Source organism: Mus caroli, unplaced genomic scaffold (genome assembly GCF_978045245.1).
Source record: "Mus caroli unplaced genomic scaffold, Mus_caroli_1 scaffold_3, whole genome shotgun sequence".
Taxonomy (NCBI): Eukaryota; Metazoa; Chordata; class Mammalia; order Rodentia; family Muridae; genus Mus; species Mus caroli.
Genome location: NW_028227258.1, coordinates 1425108 through 1450724, shown reverse-complemented (window position 1 = coordinate 1450724; position 25617 = coordinate 1425108). Strand labels below are relative to the sequence as shown.

General features: G+C 38.7%; 1 protein-coding gene across 10 annotated transcripts in view; it reads right to left on the bottom strand.

Moving 5' to 3' along the window:
• Lrrc7 (leucine rich repeat containing 7) overlaps positions 1 to 25617 on the bottom strand; it is a 505524-nt gene that overhangs the window by 378620 nt on the left and 101287 nt on the right. For 7 of the 10 annotated variants that reach the window (XM_029475023.2, XM_029475017.2, XM_029475018.2 and 4 more), the window contains exon 2: positions 20632 to 20729. In XM_029475023.2, coding sequence (XP_029330883.1) covers positions 20632 to 20729 — 98 coding nt within the window. Of the gene's footprint in view, positions 1 to 6929; positions 7018 to 20631; positions 20730 to 25617 lie in introns of those variants that run through there. The other 3 variants (XM_085835365.1, XM_085835364.1, XM_029475019.2) reach the window with 2 other exon arrangements.

The following is a 25617-nucleotide window of genomic DNA, read 5'->3' as shown; positions in this document are numbered from 1 at the left end:
TGGCCTACGTAGGGCCACAAGCCTCTCCGGTCAGAAAAGCTCCAGGGTAGCTAGGGTGCAGGGTCGGCTGACACTCGCCAGCTACCCACGACACCCGCCACAGGATCTTAAGACTTCTGGTGAGTGGAACACAGCTTCTGCTCCAATCCAATTGCTCGCGGGACCTGACACTGCATTAGTTAGGGAAGCAGAAAACTGGCCTGAGTAGGATCACAGGCCTCTTCCGGCCGGACCAGCACCGGGGTAGCTAGAGCGAAGGGTCCACTGACACCCGCCAGCTACCCACGACCCCCGCCACAGGATTTTGAGACTGCTGGTGAGTGGAACACAGCTTCTGCTCCAATCTTTAAACAGTGACAACTACAACAACTAACCCCAGAGATTACCAGATGGCGAAAGGTAAACGGAATAATCTTACTAACAGAAACCAAGACCACTCACCATCATCAGAACCCAGCACTCCCACTTTGCCCAGTCCAGGGCACCCCAACACACCGGAAAAGCTAGACACGGATCTAAAAGCATATCTCATGATGATGGTAGAGGACTTCAAGAAGGACTTTAATAACACACTTAAAGAAATACAAAGGAACACTGGTAAACAGGTAGAAGACAGTAAAGAGGAAGCACAAAAATCACTTAAAGAATTGCAGGAGAACACTGCTAAAGAGTTACAAATCCTTAAAGAAAAACAGGATAACATAATCAAACAGGTAGAAGTCCTTAATGAAAAACAGGAAAACACATCCAAATAGATGATGGAAATGAACAAAACCATACTAGACCTAAAAAGGGAAGTAGACACAATAAAGAAAACCCAAAATGAGGCAACACTGGAGATAGAAAACCTAGGAAAGAAATCTGGAACCATAGATACCAGCATCAGCAACAGAATACAAGAGATGGAAGAGAGAATCTCAGGTGCAGAAGATTCCATAGAGAACATCGGCACAACAATCAAGGAAAATGTAAAATGCAAAAAGATCCTAACTCAAAACATCCAAGAAATACAGGACACAATGAGAAGACCAAACCTACGGATAATAGGAGTGGATGAGAATGAAGATTTTCAACTCAAAGGACCAGCAAACATCTTCAACAAAATTATAGAAGAAAACTTCCCAAATCTAAAGAAAGAGATGCCCATGAACATACAAGAAGCCTACAGAACTCCAAATAGACTGGACCAGAAAAGAAATACCTCCCGACACATAATAATCAGAACAACAAATGCTCTAAATGAAGACAGAATACTAAAAGCGGTAAGAGAAAAAGGCCAAGTAACATATAAAGGCAAGCCTATCAGAATTACACCACATTTCTCACCAGAGACTATGAAAGCCAGAAGATCCTGGACGGATGTTATACAGACACCAAAAGAACACAAACTCCAGCCCAGGCTACTATACCCAGCCAAACTCTCAATTAACATAGATGGAGAAACCAAAGTATTCCACGACAAAACCAAATTCACACATTATCTCTCCACGAATCCAGCCCTTCAAAGGATAATAACAGAAAAAAACCAATACAAGGACAGGAACCACGCCCTAGAAACAACAAGAAGGTAATCCCTCAACAAACCTAAAAGAAGAAAGCCACAAGAACAGAATGCCAACTTTAACAACAAAAATAATAGGAAACAACAATTACTTTTCCTTAATATCTCTTAATATCAATGGACTCAACTCCCCGATAAAAAGACATAGACTAACAAACTGGCTACACAAACAAGACCCAACATTTTGCTGCTTACAGGAAACTCATCTCAGAGAAAAAGATAGACACTACCTCAGAATGAAAGGCTGGAAAACAATTTTCCGCGCAAATGGTATGAAGAAACAAGCTGGAGTAGCCATTCTAATATCTGATAAGATTGACTTCCAACCCAAAGTCATTAAAAAAGACAGGGAGGGACACTTCATACTCATCAAAGGTAAAATCCTCCAAGAGGAACTATCAATCCTGAATATCTATGCTCCAAATACAAAGGCAGCCTCATTCATTAAAGAAACTTTAGTAAATCTCAAAGCACACATTGCACCTCATACAATAATAGTGGGAGACTTCAACACACCACTTTCACCAATGGACAGATCATGGAAACAGAAACTAAACAGGGACACAGTGAAACTAACAGAAATTATGAATCAAATGGATCTGGCATTATCTACAGAACATTCTATCCTAAAACAAAAGGATATACCTTCTTCTCAGCACCTCATGGTACCTTCTCCAAAATTGACCACATAATTGGTCACAAAACAGGCCTCAACAGATACAAAAATATTGAAATTGTCCCATGCATCCTATCAGATCACCATGGACTAAGGCTGATCTTCAATAACAAAATGAATAATAGAAAGCCAACCTTCACGTGGAAACTGAACAACACTCTTCTCAATGATACCTTGGTCAAGGAAGGAATAAAGAAAGAAATTAAGGACTTTTTAGAGTTCAATGAAAATGAAGCCACAACATACCCAAACTTATGGGACGCAATGAAAGCATTTCTAAGAGGAAAACTCATAGCTCTGAGTGCCTCCAAAAGGAAACTAGAGAGAGCACATATTAGCAGCTTGACAACACACCTAAAAGAACTAGAACAAAAGGAAGCAAATTCACCCAAGAGGAGTAGACGGCAGGAAATAATCAAACTCAGGGGCGAAATCAACCAAGTGGAAACAAGAAAAACTATTCAAAGAATCAACCAATCAAGGAGCTGGTTCTTTGAGAAAATCAACAAGATAGATAAACCCTTAGCCAGACTCACTAGAGGGCACAGGGAAAGCATCCTAATTAACAAAATCATAAATGAAAAAGGAGACATAACAACAGATCCTGAAGACATCCAAAACACCATCAGATCCTTCTACCAAAGGCTATACTCAACAAAACTGGAGAACCTGGATGAAATGGAGAAGTTCCTGGACAGATACCAGGTACCAAAGTTGAATCAAGATCAGGATAATGATCTAAACAGCCCTATATCCCCCAAAGAAATAGAAGCAGTCATTAATAGTCTCCCAACTAAAAAAAGCCCAGGACCAGATGGGTTTAGTGCAGAGTTCTATCAGACGTTCAAAGAAGATCTAATCCCAGTTCTTCACAAACTATTCCACAAAATAGAAACAGAAGGTACTCTACCCAACTCATTCTATGAAGCCACAATTACTCTGATACCTAAACCACAAAAAGACCCAACAAAGATAGAAAACGTCAGACCAATATCCCTTATGAATATTGATGCAAAAATCCTCAATAAAGTTCTTGCTAACTGAATCCAAGAACACATCAAAACAATCATCCATCCTGACCAAGTAGGTTTCATCCCAGGGATGCAGGGATGGTTCAATATACAGAAATCCATCAACTTAATCCAGTATATAAACAAACTCAAAGACAAAAACCACATGGTCATCTCGTTAGATGGGGAAAAAACATTTGACAAGATCCAACACCCATTCATGATAAAAGTCTTGGAAAGATCAGGAATTCAAGGCCCATACCTAAACATGATAAAAGCAATCTACAGCAAACCAGTAGCCAACATCAAAGTAAATGGTGAGAAGCTTGAAGCAATCCCTCTAAAATCAGGGACTAGACAAGGCTGTCCACTTTCTCCATACCTATTCAACATTGTACTTGAAGTCCTAGCCAGAGCAATTCGACAACAAAAGGAGATCAAAGGGATACAAATTGGAAAAGATGAAGTCAAAATATCACTTTTTGCAGATGATATGATAGTATATATAAGTGACCCTAAAAATTCCACCAGAGAACTCCTAAGCCTGATAAACAGCTTCAGTGAAGTAGCTGGATATAAAATTAACTCAAACAAATCAATGGCCTTTCTCTACACAAAGAATAAACAGGCTGAGAAAGAAATTAGGGAAACAACACCCTTCTCAATAGTCACAAATAATATAAAATATCTTGGCGTGACTCTAACTAAGGAAGTGAAAGATCTGTATAATAAAAACTTCAAGTCTCTGAAGAAAGAAATTCTAGAAGATCTCAGAAGATGGAAAGATCTCCCATGCTCATGGATTGGCAGGATCAACATTGTAAAAATGGCTATCTTGCCAAAAGCAATCTACAGATTCAATGCAATCCCCATCAAAATTCCAAATCAATTCTTCAACGAATTAGAAAGTGCAATCTGCAAATTCATCTGGAATAACAAAAAACCTAGGATAGCAAAAACTCTTCTCAAGGATAAAAGAACCTCTGGTGGAATCACCATGCCGGACCTAAAGCTTTACTACAGAGCAATTGTGATAAAAAGTGCATGGTACTGGTATAGTGACAGACAAATGGACCAATGGAATAGAATTGAAGACCCAGAAATGAACCCACACACCTACAGTCACTTGATCTTCAACAAGGGAGCTAAAAACATCCAGTGGAAGAAAGACAGCATTTTCAACAAATGGTGCTGGCACAACTGGTTGTTAACATGTAGAAGAATGTGAATCGATCCATTCCTATCTCCTTGTACTAAGGTCAAGTCTAAGTGGATCAAGGAACTTCACATAAAACCAGAGACACTGAAACTTATAGAGGAGAAAGCGGGGAAAAGCCTTGAAGATATGGGCACAGGGGAAAAATTCTTGAATAGAACAGTAATGGCTTGTGCTGTAAGATCGAGAATTGACAAGTGGGACCTCATGAAACTGCAAAGCTTCTGCAAGGCTAAAGAGACCATCAATAAGACAAAAAAACCACCAACAGATTGGGAAAGGATCTTCACCTATCCTAAATCAGATAAGGGACTAATATCCAACATATATAAAGAACTCAAGAAGGTGGACTCCAGAAAGTCAAATAACCCCATTAAAAAATGGGGCTCAGAACTGAACAAAGAATTTTCACCTGAGGAATACCAAATGGCAGAGAAGCACCTGAAAAAATGTTCAACATCCTTAATCATCAGGGAAATGCAAATTAAAACAACCCTGAGATTCCACCTCACACCAGTCAGAATGGCTAAGATCAAAAATTCAGGTGACAGCAGATGCTGGCGAGGATGTGGAGAAAGAGGAACACTCCTCCATTGTTGGTGGGATTGCAAGCTTGTACAACCACTCTGGAAATCAGTCTGGCGGTTCCTCAGAAAATTGGACATAGTACTACTGGAGGATCCAGCAATACCTCTCCTGGGTATATATCCAGAAGATGTCCCAACCGGTAAAAAGGACACATGCTCCACTATGTTCATAGCAGCCCTATTTATAATAGCCAGAAGCTGGAAAGAACCCAGATGTCCCTCAACAGAGGAATGGATATAGAAATTATGGTACAATTACACAATGGAGTACTACTCAGCTATTAAAAAGAATGAATTTATGAAATTCCTAGCCAAATGGATGGACCTGGAGGGCATCATCTTGAGTGAAGTAACACAATCACAAAAGAACTCACAGAATATGTATTCACTGATAAGTGGATATTAGCCCAAAACTTAGGATACCCAAGATATAAGATACAATTTACTAAACGCATGAAACTCAAGAAGAATGAAGACCAAACTGTGGACACTGTGCCCCTTCTTAGAATTGGGAACAAAACACCCAGGGAAGGAGTTACAGAGACAAAGTTCGTAGCTGTGATGAAAGGATGGACCATTTAGAGACTGCTGTATCCAGGGATCCTTCCCATAAGCAGCTTCTAAACGCTGACACCATTGCATACACTAGCAAGATTTTGCTGAAAGGACCCAAATTTAGCTGTCTCTTGTGAGACGATGCTGGGGCCTAGCAAACACAGGAGTGGATGTTCACAGTCAGCTATTGGATGGATCACAGGGCTCCCAATGGAGAAGCTAGAGAAAGTACCCAAGGAGCTAAAGGGATCTGCAACCCTATAGTTGGAACAACATGATGTACTAACCAGAACCCTGGAGCTCTTGCCTCTAGCTGCATTTGTATCGAAAATGGCCTAGTCGGCCATCATTGGAAAGAGAGGCCCATTGGACTTGCAAACTTTATTTGCCCCAATATAGGGGAATGCCATGGCCAAAAGAATGGGAATGGGTGGGTAGGGAAGTGGGGGGCGCTATGGGGGTCTTATGGGATAGCATTGGAAATGTAACTGAGGAAAATATGTAATAAAAATATTAAAAATTAAAAAAAAAACAAATCAATCCTTGGCCAAAATGTCTTAGATGAAACTTTCTTGTCAAAGTTTTCCTATCAGTTTTCTGGATTTTACCTGTTTTTTTTTTTTTTCTTTTTCTTTTCAGAGATCCCTTGTTCTTTGGTTTCTTCTCAGTTATGGAAGTCAGTGATTAAAACTCATTCACAGTGAAGATCTATGTGATTGAGAAATTGTACTTCAGGGTATGTCAGGTCCAATACAGACAAGTGAGAAGCTAGGTCACAGGTGAGAGAAAATGATGATGGATGTTTTCTAAACTTGCATCTAATATGCATTTAGGGGAGATGCTGTAGAAATAACAAGGTAACTATATCAAAGTGAGGATAAAATGCTACGTAAGTATGTTCTTTGCTAGGATTTGTTTTTAATTCCACCAATACACCAGGATAGCACTAGGTCTTACTAGCTATTACTATTTCTAAAGTTTAAGAGTATTCAAGTTGCTGATAGAACAATATCTAATCTCCCTTTAATATTGCTTTTACATTGTGATAAAATAAGTAGTAAGTGGAATGTGTTGATTATGTGTATGCACATAGAATTCAACTGAGCACAATTTCAGCTTTCTAATTGATTGGTTGACACTATGTAACTGCAACAGAAAACAATAAGAAGCATGATGTTTAATAAGATTCTATAGTTCAAAATTAGAGATAATCAGAAGTCACTGAATATCTGTTTCCCATAGTATTCTTGCTAAAGTTGTGTATATTATCTATTTGATTTTGTTGTACAGTTTATGTGATAGTCATCTTCGAAAGTTACCTTACCATGAGTACTGGGAGATCTGGTCCCGTCAGATGAATGCACAAAACTGAAGTACTGAACAGAGGTGAGGCTTCATATAGAAATAAGAACCTGATGAAGAAAAGAAAACTTTTTCAACTAGCACAGCTGAGATGAAGCTGAATAGAGGACCAGAGTTCCAGAATCACTTTTTTGTTTGCTTTGCTATTTGAGATAGGGTCTGATTATGTAGCCCAGGTTAGCCCATGGTTTGCTATTCTGCTTTTATCTCCCTAGTGCTAAGATTTCAAACTTAAGGATTTTCCACCAGAGGAACCCTTATCTATACTGCATTTACATTCTGTACCTATTTTTCTGTATACATCATAAGACATCTAAGCTGTATTGATGTTTCAATTGTTTATTCTTGAAATCTACAATTCTTTAAAATCTACAATTCTTATAAGAGTGACTGTTGGAGTTCTCAGATTTTTGAAAGAGAAAAGTAAAACGGGAAACAATGTATGAAGACAAGGTAGTTGGTTCTAGCTTTAATGCATAAATAAGCCTTCATTTTCAGCTTTCCTGGTAGCTAAGGCAGGAAGATTGAAAGTCCAAGGATGGCTTGAGTGACAGAATGAGTTCAAGACCAACCTAAGCAACTTATCAAGACTTTATCTCAAACTATTTAAAAATATGAACAGAGAGGAAGGATGGTGGGGTGTATCTCAGTGGTGTGTACTTGCCTACCATGTAGGAGAACCTGGGTTTCATCCCCTGTACGGAGCTGTAGGAGGAAAATGATGGTTACAAAATACGAACAGCTATAACCACGTGGTGTAGAGGGAAATATACAGCCAGAACTCTGGGATTAGACTTGACTATGCCAGGAGTTTGTAAAGCCACCCCAAGCACAGGACCAGGTTCATTTACTTCCAGTGGCTAACACCATGATGATAACATGGATAAGTACAATGAACTTTACCAAAGTGTGGTTGAGCCAGAAAGATGAGGAGCTAAGTGGGTGACGAAATCGAAGGAGTAAGCAGAGTTATAACTCTGTGAGGTCTAAGAGCCTACAAGAATACCTTTGTCTCTCTTGGGTAAAATCCTAGGACAATGTTAAGGCAAAAGACTTCCAGAACTGTATTTAGTTAGGGAGGTCACTTGAGGGAGTGGCAGCACCTTGGAACCTTTGCAAAGGTTAGTTGTGGAAGATTCAAATTGTAATTATGAAGTGACATTGAGAGACCTTGAAATCAAAATAGAGAGCAAAATGAGTGAGAGGCTATAAAAAATGAACTGTAGATTAAATGATTTTTAACATCATTTAAAAGTTAAAACAAAATTTGGAGCTGTGACGAAAGGATGGACCATCTAGTGATTGCCATATGCAGGGATCCATCCCATAATCAGCTTCCAAATGCTGACACCATTGCATACACTAGCAAGATTTTGCTGAAAGGACCCAGATATAGCTGTCTCTTGTGAGACTAGGCCGGGGCCTAGCAAACACAGAAGTGGATGCTCACAGTCAGCTATTGGATGGATCACACGGCCCCCAATGGAGGAGCTAGAGAAATTACCCAAGGAGCTAAAGGGAACTGCAACCCTATAGGTGGAACAACAATATGAACTAACCAGTACCCCGGAGCTCTTGTCTCTAGCTGCATATGTATCAAAAGATGGCCTAGTCGGCCATCACTGCAAAGACAGGCCCATTGGACTTGCAAACTGTATATGCCCCAGTACAGGGGAACCCGAGGGCCAAAAAGGGGGAGTGGGTGGGTAGGGTAGTGGGGGGGGTGGGTATGGGGGACTTTTGGGATAGCATTGAAAATGTAAATGAGGAAAATACCTAATAAAAAATAAATTAAAAAAAAAGTTAAAACAAAAATCCCAGGAGAATCTCAAGCTTTAAAGAGGGTATGACAGACATGAGTTTTGATTTGTGGAGTTTGTATTGTTGGAATAGCTAAGATGTATTAAGCCAATGTCTGGATCAATGGATAGGTATCAATTGTGAGTCATATGATTATGGAACTAACTGACAGGCACTGTGACGATATGATCTGTGGTGGAAAGAAGACTTCACACTGCTTATAGAAACTAGTATTTATAGCTGGAAAGAGACGAGTGTGCAAGCAAGTAACCTAAAATATTTGAAGAAAACTAAGAAAGCATTATAGGAAGGACTTTAAAGAACTACAGGAGAACATGGCTAAAGAGTTACAAGTCCTTAAAGAAAAACAGGAAAACACAACCAAACTGGTAGAAGTCCTTAAAGAGAAACAGGAAAACACATCCAATCAGATGATGGAAATGAACAAAACCATACTAGACCTAAAAAGGGAAGTAGACACAATAAAGAAAACCCAAAATGAGGCAACACTGGAGATAGAAACCCTAGGAAAGAAATCTGGAACCATAGATGCAAGCATCAGCAACAGAATACAAGAGATGGAAGAGAGAATCTCAGGTGCATAAGATTCCATAGAGAACATTGGCACAACAATCAAGGAAAATGTAAAATGCAAAAAGATCCTAACTCAAAACATCCAAGAAATACAGGACACAATAAGAAGACCAAACCTACGGATAATAGGAGTGGATGAGAATGAAGATTTTCAACTCAAAGGACCAGCAAACATCTTCAACAAAATTATAGAAGAAAACTTCCCAAATCTAAAGAAAGAGATGCCCATGAACATACAAGAAGCCTACAGAACTCCAAATAGACTGGACCAGAAAAGAAATACCTCCCGACACATAATAATCAGAACAACAAATGCACTAAATAAAGATAGAATACTAAAAGCAGTAAGAGAAAAAGGCCAAGTAACATATAAAGGCAAGCCTATCAGAATTACACCAGATTTTTCACCAGAGACTATGAAAGCCAGAAGATCCTGGACAGATGTTATACAGACACGGAAAGAACACAAATTCCAACCCAGACTACTATACCCAGCCAAACTCTCAATTAACATAGATGGAGAAACCAAAGTATTCCACGACAAAACCAAATTCACACATTATCTCTCCACGAATCCAGCCCTTCAAAGGATAATAACAGAAAAAAACAAATACAAGGACAGGAACCAGACCCTAGAAACAACAAGAAGGTAATCCCTCAACAAACCTGAAAGAAGACAGCCACAAGAACAGAATGCCAACTTTAACAACAAAAATAACAGGAAACAACAATTACTTTTCCTTAATATCTCTTAATATCAATGGACTCAACTCCCCGATAAAAAGACATAGACTAACAAACTGGCTACACAAACAAGACCCAACATTTTGCTGCTTACAAGAAACTCATCTCAGAGAAAAAGATAGACACTACCTCAGAATGAAAGGCTGGAAAACAATTTTCCAAGCAAATGGTATGAAGAAACAAGCTGGAGTAGCCATTCTAATATCAGATAAGATTGACTTCCAACCCAAAGTCATCAAAAAAGACAGGGAGGGGCACTTCATACTCATCAAAGGTAAAATCCTCCAAGAGGAACTATCAATCCTGAATATCTATGCTCCAAATACAAAGGCAGCCTCATTCATTAAAGAAACTTTAGTAAATCTCAAAGCACACATTGCACCTCATACAATAATAGTGGGAGACTTCAACACACCACTTTCACCAATGGACAGATCATGGAAACAGAAGCTAAACAGGGACACAGTGAAACTAACAGAAGTTATGGATCAAATGGATCTGGCAGATATCTACAGAACATTTTACCATAAAACAAAAGGATACACCTTCTTCTCAGCACCTCATGGTACCTTCTCCAAAATTGACCACGTAATTGGGCACAAAACAGGACTCAACAGATACAAAAACATTGAAATTGTCCCATGCATCCTATCAGATCACCATGGACTAAGGCTGATCATCAATAACAAAATAAATAATAGAAAGCCAACATTCACGTGGAAACTGAACAACACTCTTCTCAATGATACCTTGGTCAAGGAAGGAATAAAGAAAGAAATCAAGGACTTTTTAGAGTTCAATGAAAATGAAGCCACAACATACCCAAACTTATGGGACGCAATGAAAGCATTTCTAAGAGGAAAACTCATAGCTCTGAGTGCTTCCAAAAAGAAACTAGAAAGAGCACACATTAGCAGCTTGACAACACACCTAAAAGAACTAGAACAAAAGGAAGCAAATTCACCCAAGAGGAGTAGACGGCAGGAAATAATCAAACTCAGGGGCGAAATCAATCAAGTGGAAACAAGAAGAACTATTCAAAGAATCAACCAATCAAGGAGCTGGTTCTTTGAGAAAATCAACAAGATAGATAAACCCTTAGCCAGACTAACTAGAGGGCACAGGGAAAGTATTCTAATTAACAAAATCAGAAATGAAAAAGGAGACATAACAACAGATCCTGAAGACATCCAAAACACCATCAGATCCTTCTACCAAAGGCTATACTCAACAAAACTGGAGAACCTGGATGAAATGGAGAAGTTCCTGGACAGATACCAGGTACCAAAGTTGAACCAAGATCAGGTTAATGATCTAAACAACCCTATATCCCCCAAAGAAATAGAGGCAGTCATTGATAGTCTCCCAACCAAAAAAAGCCCGGGACCAGATGGGTTTAGTGCAGAGTTCTATCAGACCTTCAAAGAAGATCTAATCCCAGTTCTTCACAAACTATTCCACAAGATTGAAACAGAAGGTACTCTACCCAACTCATTCTATGAAGCCACAATTACTCTGATACCTAAACCACAAAAAGACCCAACAAAGATAGAAAACTTCAGACCAATATCCCTTATGAATATTGATGCAAAAATCCTCAATAAAGTTCTTGCTAACCGAATCCAAGAACACATCAAAACAATCATCCATCCTGACCAAGTAGGTTTCATCCCAGGGATGCAGGGATGGTTCAATATACGGAAATCCATCAACATAATCCAGTATATAAACAAACTCAAAGACAAAAACCACATGGTCATCTCGTTAGATGCAGAAAAAGCATTTGACAAGATCCAACACCCATTCATGATAAAAGTCTTGGAAAGATCAGGAATTCAAGGCCCATACCTAAACATGATAAAAGCAATCTACAGCAAACCAGTAGCCAACATCAAAGTAAATGGTGAGAAGCTTGAAGCAATCCCTCTAAAATCAGGGACTAGACAAGGCTGTCCACTCTCTCCATACCTATTCAACATTGTACTTGAAGTCCTAGACAGAGCAATTCGACAACAAAAGATCAAAGGGATACAAATTGGAAAAGATGAAGTCAAAATTTCACTTTTTGCAGATGATATGATAGTATATATAAGTGACCCTAAAAATTCCACCAGAGAACTCCTAAGCCTGATAAACAGCTTCGGTGAAGTAGCTGGATATAAAATTAACTCAAACAAATCAATGGCCTTTCTCTACACAAAAAATAAACAGGCTGAGAAAGAAATTAGGGAAACAACACCCTTCTCAATAGTCACAAATAATATAAAATATCTTGGCGTGACTCTAACTAAGGAAGTGAAAGATCTGTATAATAAAAACTTCAAGTCTCTGAAGAAAGAAATTCTAGAAGATCTCAGAAGATGGAAAGATCTCCCATGCTCATGGATTGGCAGGATCAACATTGTAAAAATGGCTATCTTGCCAAAAGCAATCTACAGATTCACTGCAATCCCCATCAAAATTCCAAATCAATTCTTCAACGAATTAGAAAGTGCAATCTGCAAATTCATCTGGAATAACAAAAAACCTAGGATAGCAAAACTCTTCTCAAGGATAAAAGAACCTCTGGTGGAATCACCATGCCAGACCTAAAACTTTACTACAGAGCAATTGTGATAAAAACTGCATGGTACTGGTATAGTGACAGACAAATAGACCAATGGAATAGAATTGAAGACCCAGAAATGAACCCACACACCTACAGTCACTTGATCTTCAACAAGGGAGCTAAAAACATCCAGTGGAAGAAAGACAGCATTTTCAACAAATGGTGCTGGCACAACTGGTTGTTATCATGTAGAAGAATGCGAATCGATCCATTCCTATCTCCTTGTACTAAGGTCAAGTCTAAGTGGATCAAGGAACTTCACATAAAACCAGAGACACTGAAACTTATAGAGGAGAAAGTGGGGAAAAGCCTTGAAGATATGGGCACAGGGGAAAAATTCTTGAATAGAACAGCAATGGCTTGTGCTGTAAGATCGAGAATTGACAAGTGGGACCTCATGAAACTGCAAAGCTTCTGCAAGGCAAAAGACACCATCAATAAGACAAAAAAACCACCAACAGATTGGGAAAGGATCTTTACCTATCCTAAATCAGATAAGGGTCTAATATCCAATATATATAACGAACTCAAGAAGGTGGACTCCAGAAAGTCAAATAACCCCATTAAAAAATGGGGCTCAGAATTGAACAAAGAATTCTCACCTGAAGAATACCAAATGGCAGAGAAGCACCTGAAAAAATGTTCAACATCCTTAATCATCAGGGAAATGCAAATTAAAACAACCCTGAGATTCCACCTCACACCAGTCAGAATGGCTAAGATCAAAAATTCAGGTGACAGCAGATGCTGGCGGGGATGTGGAGAAAGAGGAACACTCCTCCATTGTTGGTGGGATTGCAAGCTTGTACAACCACTCTGGAAATCAGTCTGGTGGTTCCTCAGAAAATTGGACATAGTACTACAGGAGGATCCAGCAATACCTCTTCTGGGTATATATCCAGAAGATGTCCCAACCGGTAAGAAGGACACATGCTCCACTATGTTCATAGCAGCCCTATTTATAATAGCCAGAAGCTGGAAAGAACCCAGATGTCCCTCAACAGAGGAATGGATACAGAAATTATGGTACATTTACACAATGGAGTACTACTCAGCTATTAAAAAGAATGAATTTATGAAATTCCTAGCCAAATGGATGGACCTGGAGGGCATCATCTTGAGTGAGGTAACACAATCACAAAGGAACTCACAGAATATGTATTCACTGATAAGTGGATATTAGCCCAAAACTTAGGATACCCAAGATATAAGATACAATTTGCTAAATGCATGAAACTCAAGAAGAATGAAGACCAAAATGTGGACACTGTGCCCCTTCTTAGAATTGGGAACAAAACACCCAGGGAAGGAGTTACAGAGACAAAGTTCGGAGCTGTGATGAAAGGATGGACCATCTAGAGACTGCCGTATCCAGGGATCCATCCCATAATCAGCTTCTAAATGCTGACACCATTGCATACACTAGCAAGATTTTGCTGAAAGGACCCAAAGATAGCTGTCTCTTGTGAGACTATGCAGGGGCCTAGCAAACACAGGAGTGGATGCTCACAGTCAGCTATTGGATGTATCACAGGGCTCCCAATGGAGAAGCTAGAGAAAGTACCCAAGGAGCTAAAGGGATCTGCAACCCTATTGTTGGAACAACATGATGAACTAACCAGTACCCCGGAGCTCTTGTCTCTAGCTGCATATGTATCGAAAGATGGCCTAGTTGGCCATCACTGGAAAGAGAGGCCCATTGGACTTGCAAACTTTATTTGCCCCAATATAGGGGAATGCCAGGGCCAAAAGAATGGGAATGGGAGGGTAGGGAAGTGGGGGGCGGTATGGGGGACTTTTGGGATAGCATTGGAAATGTAATTGAGGAAAATATGTAATAAAAAAAAACAGTGAAAAAAAAAAAAGAAAGCATTATAGTCATGACACAGGAGCATTTAAAAAAAAAATTATTAGGTATTTTCTTCATTTACATTTCCAATGCTATCCCAAAAGTCCCTCATACCCTCCCCCCCCACTCCCCTGCCTACCCATTCCCACTTCTCGGCACTGGTGTTCCCCTGTACTGAGGCATATAAAGTTTGCAAGACCAATTGTCCTCTCTTTCCAATTATGGGTGACTAGGCCATTTTCTGATACATATGAAGCTAGAGGCACGAGCTCTGGGGGGTACTGGTTAGTTCATATTGTTGTTCCACCTGTAGGGTTGCAGACCCCTTTAGATCCTTGGGTACTTTCTCTAGCTCTTCCATTGGGGGCCCTGTGATCCATCCAATAGCTGACTATGAGCATCCACTTCTGTGTTTGCTAGGCCCCTGCATAGCTTCACAACAGACAGCTATATCTGGGTCCTATCAGCAAAATCTTGCTAGTGTATGCAATGCTGTCAGCGTTTGGAGGCTGATTATGGGATGGATCCCTGGGTATGGCAGTCTCTAGATGGTACATCCTTTTGTCTCAGCTCTGAACTTTGTCTTTGTAACTCCTTCTAACCCTAACCCTAACCCTAACTCAAGAAGAATGAAGGCCAAAGTGTGGTCACTTTGCCCCTTCTTAGAATTGGGAACAAAATACCCATGGACGGAGTAACAGGAGCATTTGTGTTCATCTGTTCCTATTGCAAAAAGCTATGGTAAACTCCAAGAATCACCAATAGAGGAATGATTTCTCACAGTTCTGAGATCAAGGTATGGCTGATTTGGGATTATGGAGAAAGTAATTTTATGGTTCATGGACGTTCCTTCTCTACATGTATTTAGAGCACAGGAAGAATGAAGAAGGACCCCTCTGAGGGGTCTTTTTATGAAGTAATAAATCCATTTACAATGATTCATCAAATTATCTCAAAGCATGCCTCCTACCATCATCCTAAGTAATCAGATTTTAACAAATGAATTTTGGAAGAATGTAATTGTTGAGATTATTTAATTTTTTTAAAAAAGCATTTAAAATACTTTAGCAAATGGCAAAGTAGAACTCTAAGATTATGCAGTGAATGTTGCTGCATCTTCTGATTTTTTTAAAACATAAACTATTCGTACAAATGCAGAAAACTGTGATCTTCCTCTAGATGAGAATATGGCAAGATACACTAGCACTATGGCTTCAATAAAATTATTTTGAATTAATAAAAATGGAAATTATCTTGGGTGGTTCTGGTTAATCAGATGAAAAGGCTGAAAACAGGGGCAAGAGTCTAACTGGGAAAAAGGAGAATAAACACTCATATTTAAAATGCTGTCTGGAACTTAAAGGGTGTTCCTCAGATGACAGTGAACAAAAAGAAAGGGCAAGTGGTTCTCAACTCTATGGGAAATAAATTCTACCAGCAGGTTGAAAGCATTTACAAATATATCTATTCCAAACTAAGCTTCTGATAAGTCTCAAGCTGACAACCTTGGACTAAACTCTTGACTCACAAGTGACAGATAATAAATGACAATTTAAGCCAATGGATTTATTGTAGCTGGTGACATGAAGATAGAAAATCTTCACAGCAGTGTGAAGTGAAGACATTATTGATGATCTGAGTGGTAGCTATCCTAGTGGAGTGACAGGTTGGAGCCCCCCCCCCCCACCTCCAGGCACATTTGAATGAGCAAGTGTGAAGCAAGCAAATGGGGCTGCCACAGATGGCTCTTCCGGGGGAATCTTTGGAAAAGAACATAAACATGTAATTTTAGCTGATTGTGGATATAGTTTTAAGGACATATATTTATTTGACTTTTTAAAATGTGGAATAACTTGTCTATGTCTAAAAGTTTGTTTTTACATCATTTCTTCTTTTTTTTTTTAAAAAAAGTTAATGGATGTCTGGATGTCTGCTCAGCCTCACTAGATACTGGACACCTAGATAAAATTAATATTTAAAAACTAGCTAAGAACAGTATCTGGTGACCCAGTCTTGATCTTAATATTGAAAACACTATAAAAGGTTAGAGATTACAAAAGGTAGCATAAAATATGCCATTTATTAAGACCTTCCACAAAAAGACCCTGTCATTTTAACAGAGCTCCATATTCCTCTGTTTCTCTAGCAGGTAGATGATTCCCCTGGACCTTCTATGATTCTGCTTTTCTGTGACAGCTTTCCCTGGGAAGGGAGCAGAAGTTGTGGGTTGGATGCTAGGCTGAACTTGTGGATTCAAGAGGATGTAACTATACCAATTCATCTTAGTCAGGGTTTCTATTCCTGCACAAACATCAGGACGAAGAAGCAGCTAGGGAGGAAAGGGTTTATTCAGCTTACAATTCCACATTGCTGTTCATCACCAAGGAAGTCAAGACTGGAACTCAAGCAGTGCAGGAAGCGGGAGCTGATGCAGGGGCCATGGAGGGATGTTCCTTACTGGCTTGCTTCCCCTGGCTTGCTCAGCCTGCTCTCTTATAGAACCCAAGACTACCAGCCCAGGGATGGTCCCACCCACAAGGGGCCTTTCCCCCTTGATCACTAATTGAGAAAATGCCTTACAGCTGGGTCTCATGGAAGCATTTCCTCAACTGAAGCTCCTTTCTCTGTGATAACTCCAGCTTGTATCAAGTTGACAAAAAACTAGCCAGTACACCAGTGTTAGGTGTATTGTCTGATAACATGAATTATTGTCTAGCAGTTGCAAGGTCAGCTTGTTGCTACCTATGTGGAACCTGTAGTGCACTGCACATTATTTTTTCTATAGAATAAGTAATATGAATTTTCAGGTTTTGGCATTTCATTGTTTTGAAAGTTAGAAGCTCATAAATTTTTAGGCAATTTGCATTTTTTGATATAAACATATTCTATTGTTGAGGTTTGATCATTTGCTATGTATTATAGTGCTAAATGCTGGCCCCCAAGACATGGTTGCCCCCAGGGATGAGAAAATATGCACATAGACCCAAGTGACACTATGTAACTTGACCCCCAAATTATCCCTGATTGGTGAATAAAATTGTGTACAGCCTATCGTGGGCAAGAGATAGGTGAATTTTTTTGGTTCCCGGGATTGGAATAAGAGGCAGGGACCAGGAAGAGAGGGATAAAGGAAGTAAGTAAAGATAGAAGTTGCTGTGGGGTAGATAAGTTATGAAAACATGGTCATGAAAGCTGGGCAATTGGAGGTAAGAGAAGGCTAGATGGAAAATAGCAAGTTGTATGAGGTTATTGATGGGGAAGTAGATTCTAGTAGCTAAGAGGGTAGATATCTACTCAGCTCTACTGAATTAAAGTCTGATTATAAATATAAATGTTGTATTTTTTATTTGGTAACTGAATGATCAAAGGCAGGGTGCAAACCCCAAATTTGAGATTAAATATCTACTACAACTTTCTATTTTCCTCAAACAGAAGATTAATTTGGCATAAAACCATATTAGTAAGCTAAAAGAGACAAAGTTAGAGGGAGGGAAAGAAATCAAGAGGCTAAGAAAAACTTTTTATGTCCTAGGTTCTGTGCAACACAATATAATCTTTATCTTCTCACAATAGTCCTGTAAATCATCAAGGCATGGCTCACTATTACTCTTACTTTAGAGGTATATCAAAAGAGCTCTTTATGAAAATAATACACAGCATACTGCAGCTAGTTATTGTCACGAGTTGTGCTAGAGAATAGACCTTCTCACATGCTGCTAAAGTTAATAAAATACCACAGTGTTTTGTCACTACTATTAAAAAGATGGTGTCTTTTTTTCAGGAGTTAAAGCTTCTCTACCAGATCACAGTGGGGACTTCTTATCATATTAACTAACGATATATATATATACACTAACTTTCTTAGATACATGTGAAGTATATGCAATGAAGCTTATTGCTTATAAGTATGAAATATATCTATTGATATCTCCATCATCATTAGTCTTGTGTATTTGATGGCTTAATCTCATCCACCATCAATCACTTGCTTAGTCGGTGACTTTCAGGCTTATCCTTGCATCACATTCTCTAATGTGGCTTCTTAAAGTATAGATCACTACTCTTGTCTGAAGAGATGTTTAATTCAACAAGTTTGGCCACAAGCCTTTGAATCTGTGCATCTAATGAGTTCTCAGGGTGATTTATCTGCTGTTGGTTTCGGTGCTCCAATTTAAGAATCACTTATTCAGACAGGAGTTCAAATCTTTCTCAAGACATATGAGATGGCTGGCTCATTATGCTAGCACTGAGAAGGCTGAGACAAGAGGCCAGTCTGGGATATCTAGTGAGACTTTGTTTCAAAGAACAAAACCAAATAGATAAACAAAAAAATTTTTTTCTTATAAAGAACCAGGCACAGGAATTTGGCTTTGTTCTGTGGAACATTTGGCCTTAGTCATGACTGCTGAGTCTTTCTGTGCAGGCAAAACTAGTTCTTCAGAACATCTAAACAAATGTGTAATGCCAATGTTTCCATAAAGTCATATGTACAGAAATAGAAATCAGGATGAATACCATGGTATATTGCAGTTGAGTAACCACTGCCCTACATAATTAGCTAAAAGAGTACTCATGGAAAAAAATCACTATATATTAAACAGCAACTACCTGGCAACCATCTATCAATGTATCCACATATCTTCTAGGTTTTTAAGTTACATGTATAAGCCTATTCCAGAGATTTAGATGTTGTGTTTAACCAGAAAAGAGGGGAAATCCCAGTGATTCTTATAAATTCAGTAACAGAGATAATACTTAAAAGCTGGGATCTTCATAAGTACTTTTAGCTAAATAGCATCTTCACTTTCACATTTTAGTATTTATTGGATATTGTTTATAGGGTTAAGAGACATTAATTCACATGTAGAAGATCAACACTCTAGTGGATGACATAAAAGTTACTGCAAAAACATATCTCTTGACTTTACTACACAACACTCAGTATAAGTGCTTCACTTGAGTTTGCAGGCAGTATATGTGATCCTTACACTTCAAACTACTTTAAAATCCAAATGTAAAGTTAACAGTCTACTGTGCTGTCTGTGTCTGTGGAGCTCAGCATTAACTTTATAGTTAAGAAATGTAAGTTCTTAAATTTGGACAAAATTCAGATGAATGTTTGTCATAATGGAACATAATTTAGTATGCTGAAAATAACTCCATGTAAATACCACAAGAAAAGTTAGGATCATGAGTCATCTGACAAATTTCAAATGCGAATAGCATGTCAAAAGTCTCCAACAATCTGTTATACGCTATGGAATATAAATATTTAAATGAAGTCTCTACAGATGACTACACATGCTAGTATAAAATAATTTGAGGCTGGATTAAAGTGTCTTTACAGTGTCACTTATAAAATCTATCTTTCAAAACATTTTACTAAATTCCATTAAATCAAACATTTCAGTTTGACAAATGGGTCTGCATTTACCCTTAGGCATTTACTTCTCTAGGAAAAGTGTTTTTCAAAGAGTGTGTGGCATTTTAAGAAAGAAAGAAAAAAAAAGTTCAAAAGAGAGCTGTAGTTCAATGGATGGAAACTGTAAAATGTTGATTTTAAGCACATTTTATAAGGTTTTTTACCTCAGGACATTAGTATGCATAACATGGAGTGATTCTGAAAGATTTAGAGACTGTGTAGACTTTTCTGTTCTCATTTAACACAAAATTCAAATGCCACGGGAATTTGTTAAAATACCAGAGGAACGATCTTGGGAAAAGAGCTTGTAGCATTGTATTTGTTATAATTTAAAAAATCAAGTCAATGTAACATATATTTATTGAATACATCTCCAAATTGCCTGAGCTTTTTAAAGTGAACCTGTCCTTCCTTCCTTCCTTCCTTCCTTCCTTCCTTCCTTCCTTCCTTCCTTCCTTCCTTCCTTCCTTCCTTTCTTTCTTTCTTTCTTTCTTTCTCCCATTCTTTCCTATCTTCTTTCTTTCTTTCTTTCTTTCTTTCTTTCTTTCTTTCTTTCTTTCTTTCTTTCTTTCTTTCTTTCTTTTTTTTTTTGTGCCAGTCACCAAAAATCTACCTAGAACATGGTTAATCCGGTTAGCTGTACTTACACTCCTCTTCAGGCCTCTTCCGAAGTGCTGCACGAGCCTCCTTACAAGGACTTCTCTGATATTGTGGGGGATTCCTTCCCCGTATTAGGCTCTCCATCCTATAAGAGAAAGACCAATAGTGTTTTAATACCTGCATCTTGGTTGATAATGGAAATATCATATTGAAGTTTAAATACTGATAGAAGGTTTGTACCCTACTTTGTACCACTGAGAGTATCTAACAGATAAGATGACAAGGGAGTGTGGAGCATGGTAAGCTGGAGAATGCTTGGCCTTTAAAAGCTATATTGATTTAAAATGTTAAAAGCATCCGGTGGAACTAGAGAGACAGTTTAGTAATGCCAGTGCTTGTCCTATAAGCACAAGGACTTGAGTTTTATCTCCAAAAAGTATGTAAAAATGTTGGGTGTGGGCATGCTCTTGTAATCCCAGTGCTGGGGAAGCAGACAGATAGATCCTGTGGGCTTGTTGGCCAGCCAGCAAAGTCTACTCAACAATTTCAGGACAGCAACCCTGTTTCAAATACACAAAGTGGCTTAAGTAATGACAGCACACTTTGTCTTCTGGCATCCACATGTATTTGCACATACATATATATATATACATATATATATGTATATATATATGTATGTATATGTATGTACACACACACACACACACACACACACACCCTACCATGTGGACAAACCCCATACATGGTCTAGTAAGAGACTGTTAAGAATGAATGTTTTTGTCTTACTCCAAAGTATTTGGAACTAATGAGATTTAGAAGTAGATCTAGAAGATGCTATAACAGTGGTGTCTTCATAGTAGGATCACTGTCCTAAGGTTGAGAGAAAGAACAGAGATCTGTTTCTCTTTTTTTTTATTACATATTTTCCTCAATTACATTTCCAATGCTATCCCAAAAGTCCCCCATACCCCCTCCCCACTCCCCTACCCACCCTTTCCCATTTTTTTGGCCCTGGCATTCCCCTGTACTGGGGCATATAAAGTTTGCGTGTCCAATGGGCCTCTCTTTCCAGTGATGGCCGACTAGGCCATCTTTTGATACATATGCAGCTAGAGTCAAGAGCTCTGGGGTACTGGTTAGTTCATCGTGTTGTTCCACCTATAGGGTTGCAGATCCCTTTAGCTCCTTGGGTCCTTTCTCTAGCTCCTCCATTGGGAGCCCAGTGAGAAGACTGTCATCAGAAAGAAGGCCTTGCCTCAAAGCAAAACTACTTGCACCATGACCTTGGTTTTCTCAGTCTAAAATCTATGAATTGAACATACCCATCATTTAACCATTATGCCTGTGATAATTTATCACGTATTCCAATCAGTCCAAAGGGAAACTATTAAAAAAGAGTAATCTCTTGAAAATATAAAAGTTTAAAAAAAAATCTTAGAGAATAGTCTTCAGGGGTAGACTTTCTGCTTCTTTCCATGCTACTGGGTGAATATGGAAGAATTTATTACTATTATTACTATTGTTTTATTATTACTACTACTATTGTTTTATTAGTAGTAGCAATAATTATTACCATGTATACATATTAATATACTTGTGTACATAACTATAAAGCATAAGAAAATGTTTCAGAATATGCAATTATAACTTGAATCTTAGCTTCATTTGAAGGTTATTTTAGGTGAGGAATAGTTATTGATCTTGAAATAATGATGGTACTATGGCAGAAACATAAGGGGGACCTGAAGAATTTAAGATACAATTTGCCAGGCACTGAAGGAACAGCCATCCAGACTGTCCCATCTGAAGATCCATCCCATATACAGTCACCAAACAGAGACATTATTGTGGATGCCAAGAAGTGTATACTGACAGAAGCCTGATATAACTCTTTCCTGAGAGCCTCTGCCAGATCCTGATAAATACAGAAGTAGATGCTCACAGCCAACCTTTGGACTGAGCATAAGGTCCCCAGTGGAGGAGTTAGAAAGGACTGAAGAGCTGAAGGGGTTTGCAACCCCATAGGAAGAACAACAATATCAGCCAACCAGATACCGCAGAGCTCCCAGAGACTAAACAACCAAGCAAAGAATACACACGGAGGGACCCATGGCTGCAGCTGTATATATGTAGCAGAGGATGGCCTTGCCAGTAGTCAATGGGATGAGAGGCCCTTGGTTCTGTGAAGGCTCGATGCCCCAGTGTAGGGGAATGGGAGAGCAGGGAGGCAGGAGTGGGTGGATGGGTGGGGGAACACCCTAATAAAATCAGGGGGAGGAGGGATGGGACAGGGAGTTTCAGGGGGGAAATCGGGAAAATGGATAACATTTGAAATGTAAATAAATATGCAGCTAGAGTCAAGAGCTCCGGGGTACTGGTTAGTTCATAATGTTGTTCCACCTATAGGGTTGCAGATCCCTTTAGCTCCTTGGGTATTTTCTCTAGCTCCTCCATTGGGGGCCCTATGATCCATCCAATAGCTGACTGTGAGCATGCACTTATGTGTTTGCTAGGCCCCGGCATAGTCTCACTAGAGACAGCTATATCAGGGTCCTATCAGCAAAATCTTGCTAGTGTATGCAATGGTGCCAGCATTTGGAGGCTGATTATGGGATGGATCCCTGGATATGGCAGTCTCTAGATGGTTCATCCTTTTGTCTCAGCTCCAAACTTTGTCTCTGTAACTCCTTCCATGGGTGTTTTGTTCCCAATTCTAAGAAGGGGTAAAGTGTCCACACTTTGGTCTTTGTTCTTCTTGAGTTTCATGTGTTTTGCAAATTGTATCTTATATCTTGGGTATTCTAAGTTTCTGGGCTAATATCCACTTATCAGTGAGTACATATCATTTGAGTTCTTTTGTGATTGGGTTACCTCACTCAGGATAATGCCCTCCAGGTACAACCATTTGCCTAGGAATTTCATAAATTCATTCTTTTTAATAGCTGAGTAGTACTCCATTGTGTAAATGTACCACATTTTTTTGTATCCATTCCTCTGTTGAGGGGCATCTGGGTTCTTTCCAGCTTCTGGCTATTATAAATAAGGCTGCTATGAACATAGTGGAGCATGTTTCTTTCTTACTAGTTGGAATATCTTCTGGATATATGCCCAGGAGAGGTATTGCTGGATCCTCCGGTAGTACTATGTCCAATTTTCTGAGGAATTGCCAGACTGATTTCCAGAGTGGTTGTACAAGCTTGCAATCCCACCAACAGTGGAGGAGTGTTCCTCTTTCTCCACATCTTTGCCAGCATCTGCTGTCACCTGAATTTTTGATCTTAGCCATCCTGACTGGTGTGAGATGGAATCTCAGGGTTGTTTTGATTTGCATTTCCCTGATGATTAAGGATGCTGAACATTTTTTCAGGTGTTTCTCAGCCATTCGGTATTCCTCAGGCCTAGTCGGCCATCACTGGAAAGAGAGGCCCATTGGACTTGCAAACTTTATATGCCCTAATACAGGGGAACGCCAGGGCCAAAAAGTGGGAATGGGTGGGAAGGGGAGTGGGGGGGGGAGGGTATGGGGGACTTTTGGGATAGCATTGGAAATGTAAATGAGGAAAATACCTAATTAAAAAAAAGAAATGTAAATAAAGAAAATATGCAATAAAAATTCTTTGATTTTAATATTAAAATATTTTTCACAAAAGACATATAAATAACAAGGATATGTAAATAGTCAATATATATGAACAATTTAATATGCATATATATAATTTCATTATCAATATTATAAGCATTAAGTTTCTATTTTCTTTTTTATGGTCATGATTATAATAGTCAATTTTAATACAAACATATTTCATGGTATTATTTCTAAATTGTTTTATCATTGTATTAGTAAATAAGTATTTCTTATGTTTTTTTTTAATACAATGTGCTTATTTCTTGGAAGAGAATCCTTACTTTTGCCATGAGGCTTAGATATGAAAATTAAACTTTTCCAGTTTTTCAGTTTTTGACTCTTGAGTCAATTCAGTATACAATTTTGATAATCTGATTGAGCAAATGTATGAATTTCCATGACAGTCTAATGACAATTTAAGTGAATATTCACCAGTATTTATAAATTCAATATACTAAAATGAAGCAACTACAACCTGCATATGTAATGTCTCCATAGATGTGTATAAGTATTTGTTCTACTGCTGGGGATTGAACAAGTGTCTTAAATGTAGTAGGCAAATAGTCTACCTCTGATAGCTTTTTTTTTAAAATCAGTTTTTCTCATCATAATTCAATCCTGATATGAAAGGAGAAGTTATCCATGTTGGAATATGTGTAAGCCAATTTTGAGAAAACTTGCTTTTTTTCTTAATATCTGTATTATGTGAGGACAGAGATTCATTTCCACATAACTCTGGTGAGGAATAGATTTCAAGATTCAGAGAGTTTGCACTTGAATAGTTGCAACTGGCATCCAAGTACCTAGTCACCAGAGGTTGCAATTTGGGCAAACCAAACACCTATGTCAGAAGATAGGCAATGTTAGGAGTACAGCATAGACAAGATAGGGTGGTCTTCATGTTGACTGCTGATTGGGGGCCGTCTCTTACAGGATGGCACCAGGGAACTTTGCTCACACAGTCCGTGATTGCTTCAGTTTTTCATCAGTAAAGTGATACTCAATTCTACTAACGTTTTGTGAGGATCAGATACGTCAGCATAGATGAAGTGGTTTGTGACATATCACAGGGCAACAGGGTAGGTAAAGGAATGGTTATGAATAGAAATCTTGACAAATAGAAATGAAACTATAAAGTAACACTTTTGTGTCTATTGTGCTAGGAAAAATGTCAGCACTTCCCTTTTACAGAAAAGAAAAGAAACATTTGGCCTTGTGGAGAAAAATATCTGAGGAAGGAAATGTTTTTGTCATTGTGGAAACAGAAAACACCCACATCCATTGGAGATACCTAAATTAAACTGCTTTGAAATTCCCTTTTACCTTAGCCAAAAGGACTACCATAGAAAGACAGACTGTAACAAATTCTAGAGAGATTGTGGTGAAAGGAATCTTGAATCAACATTGG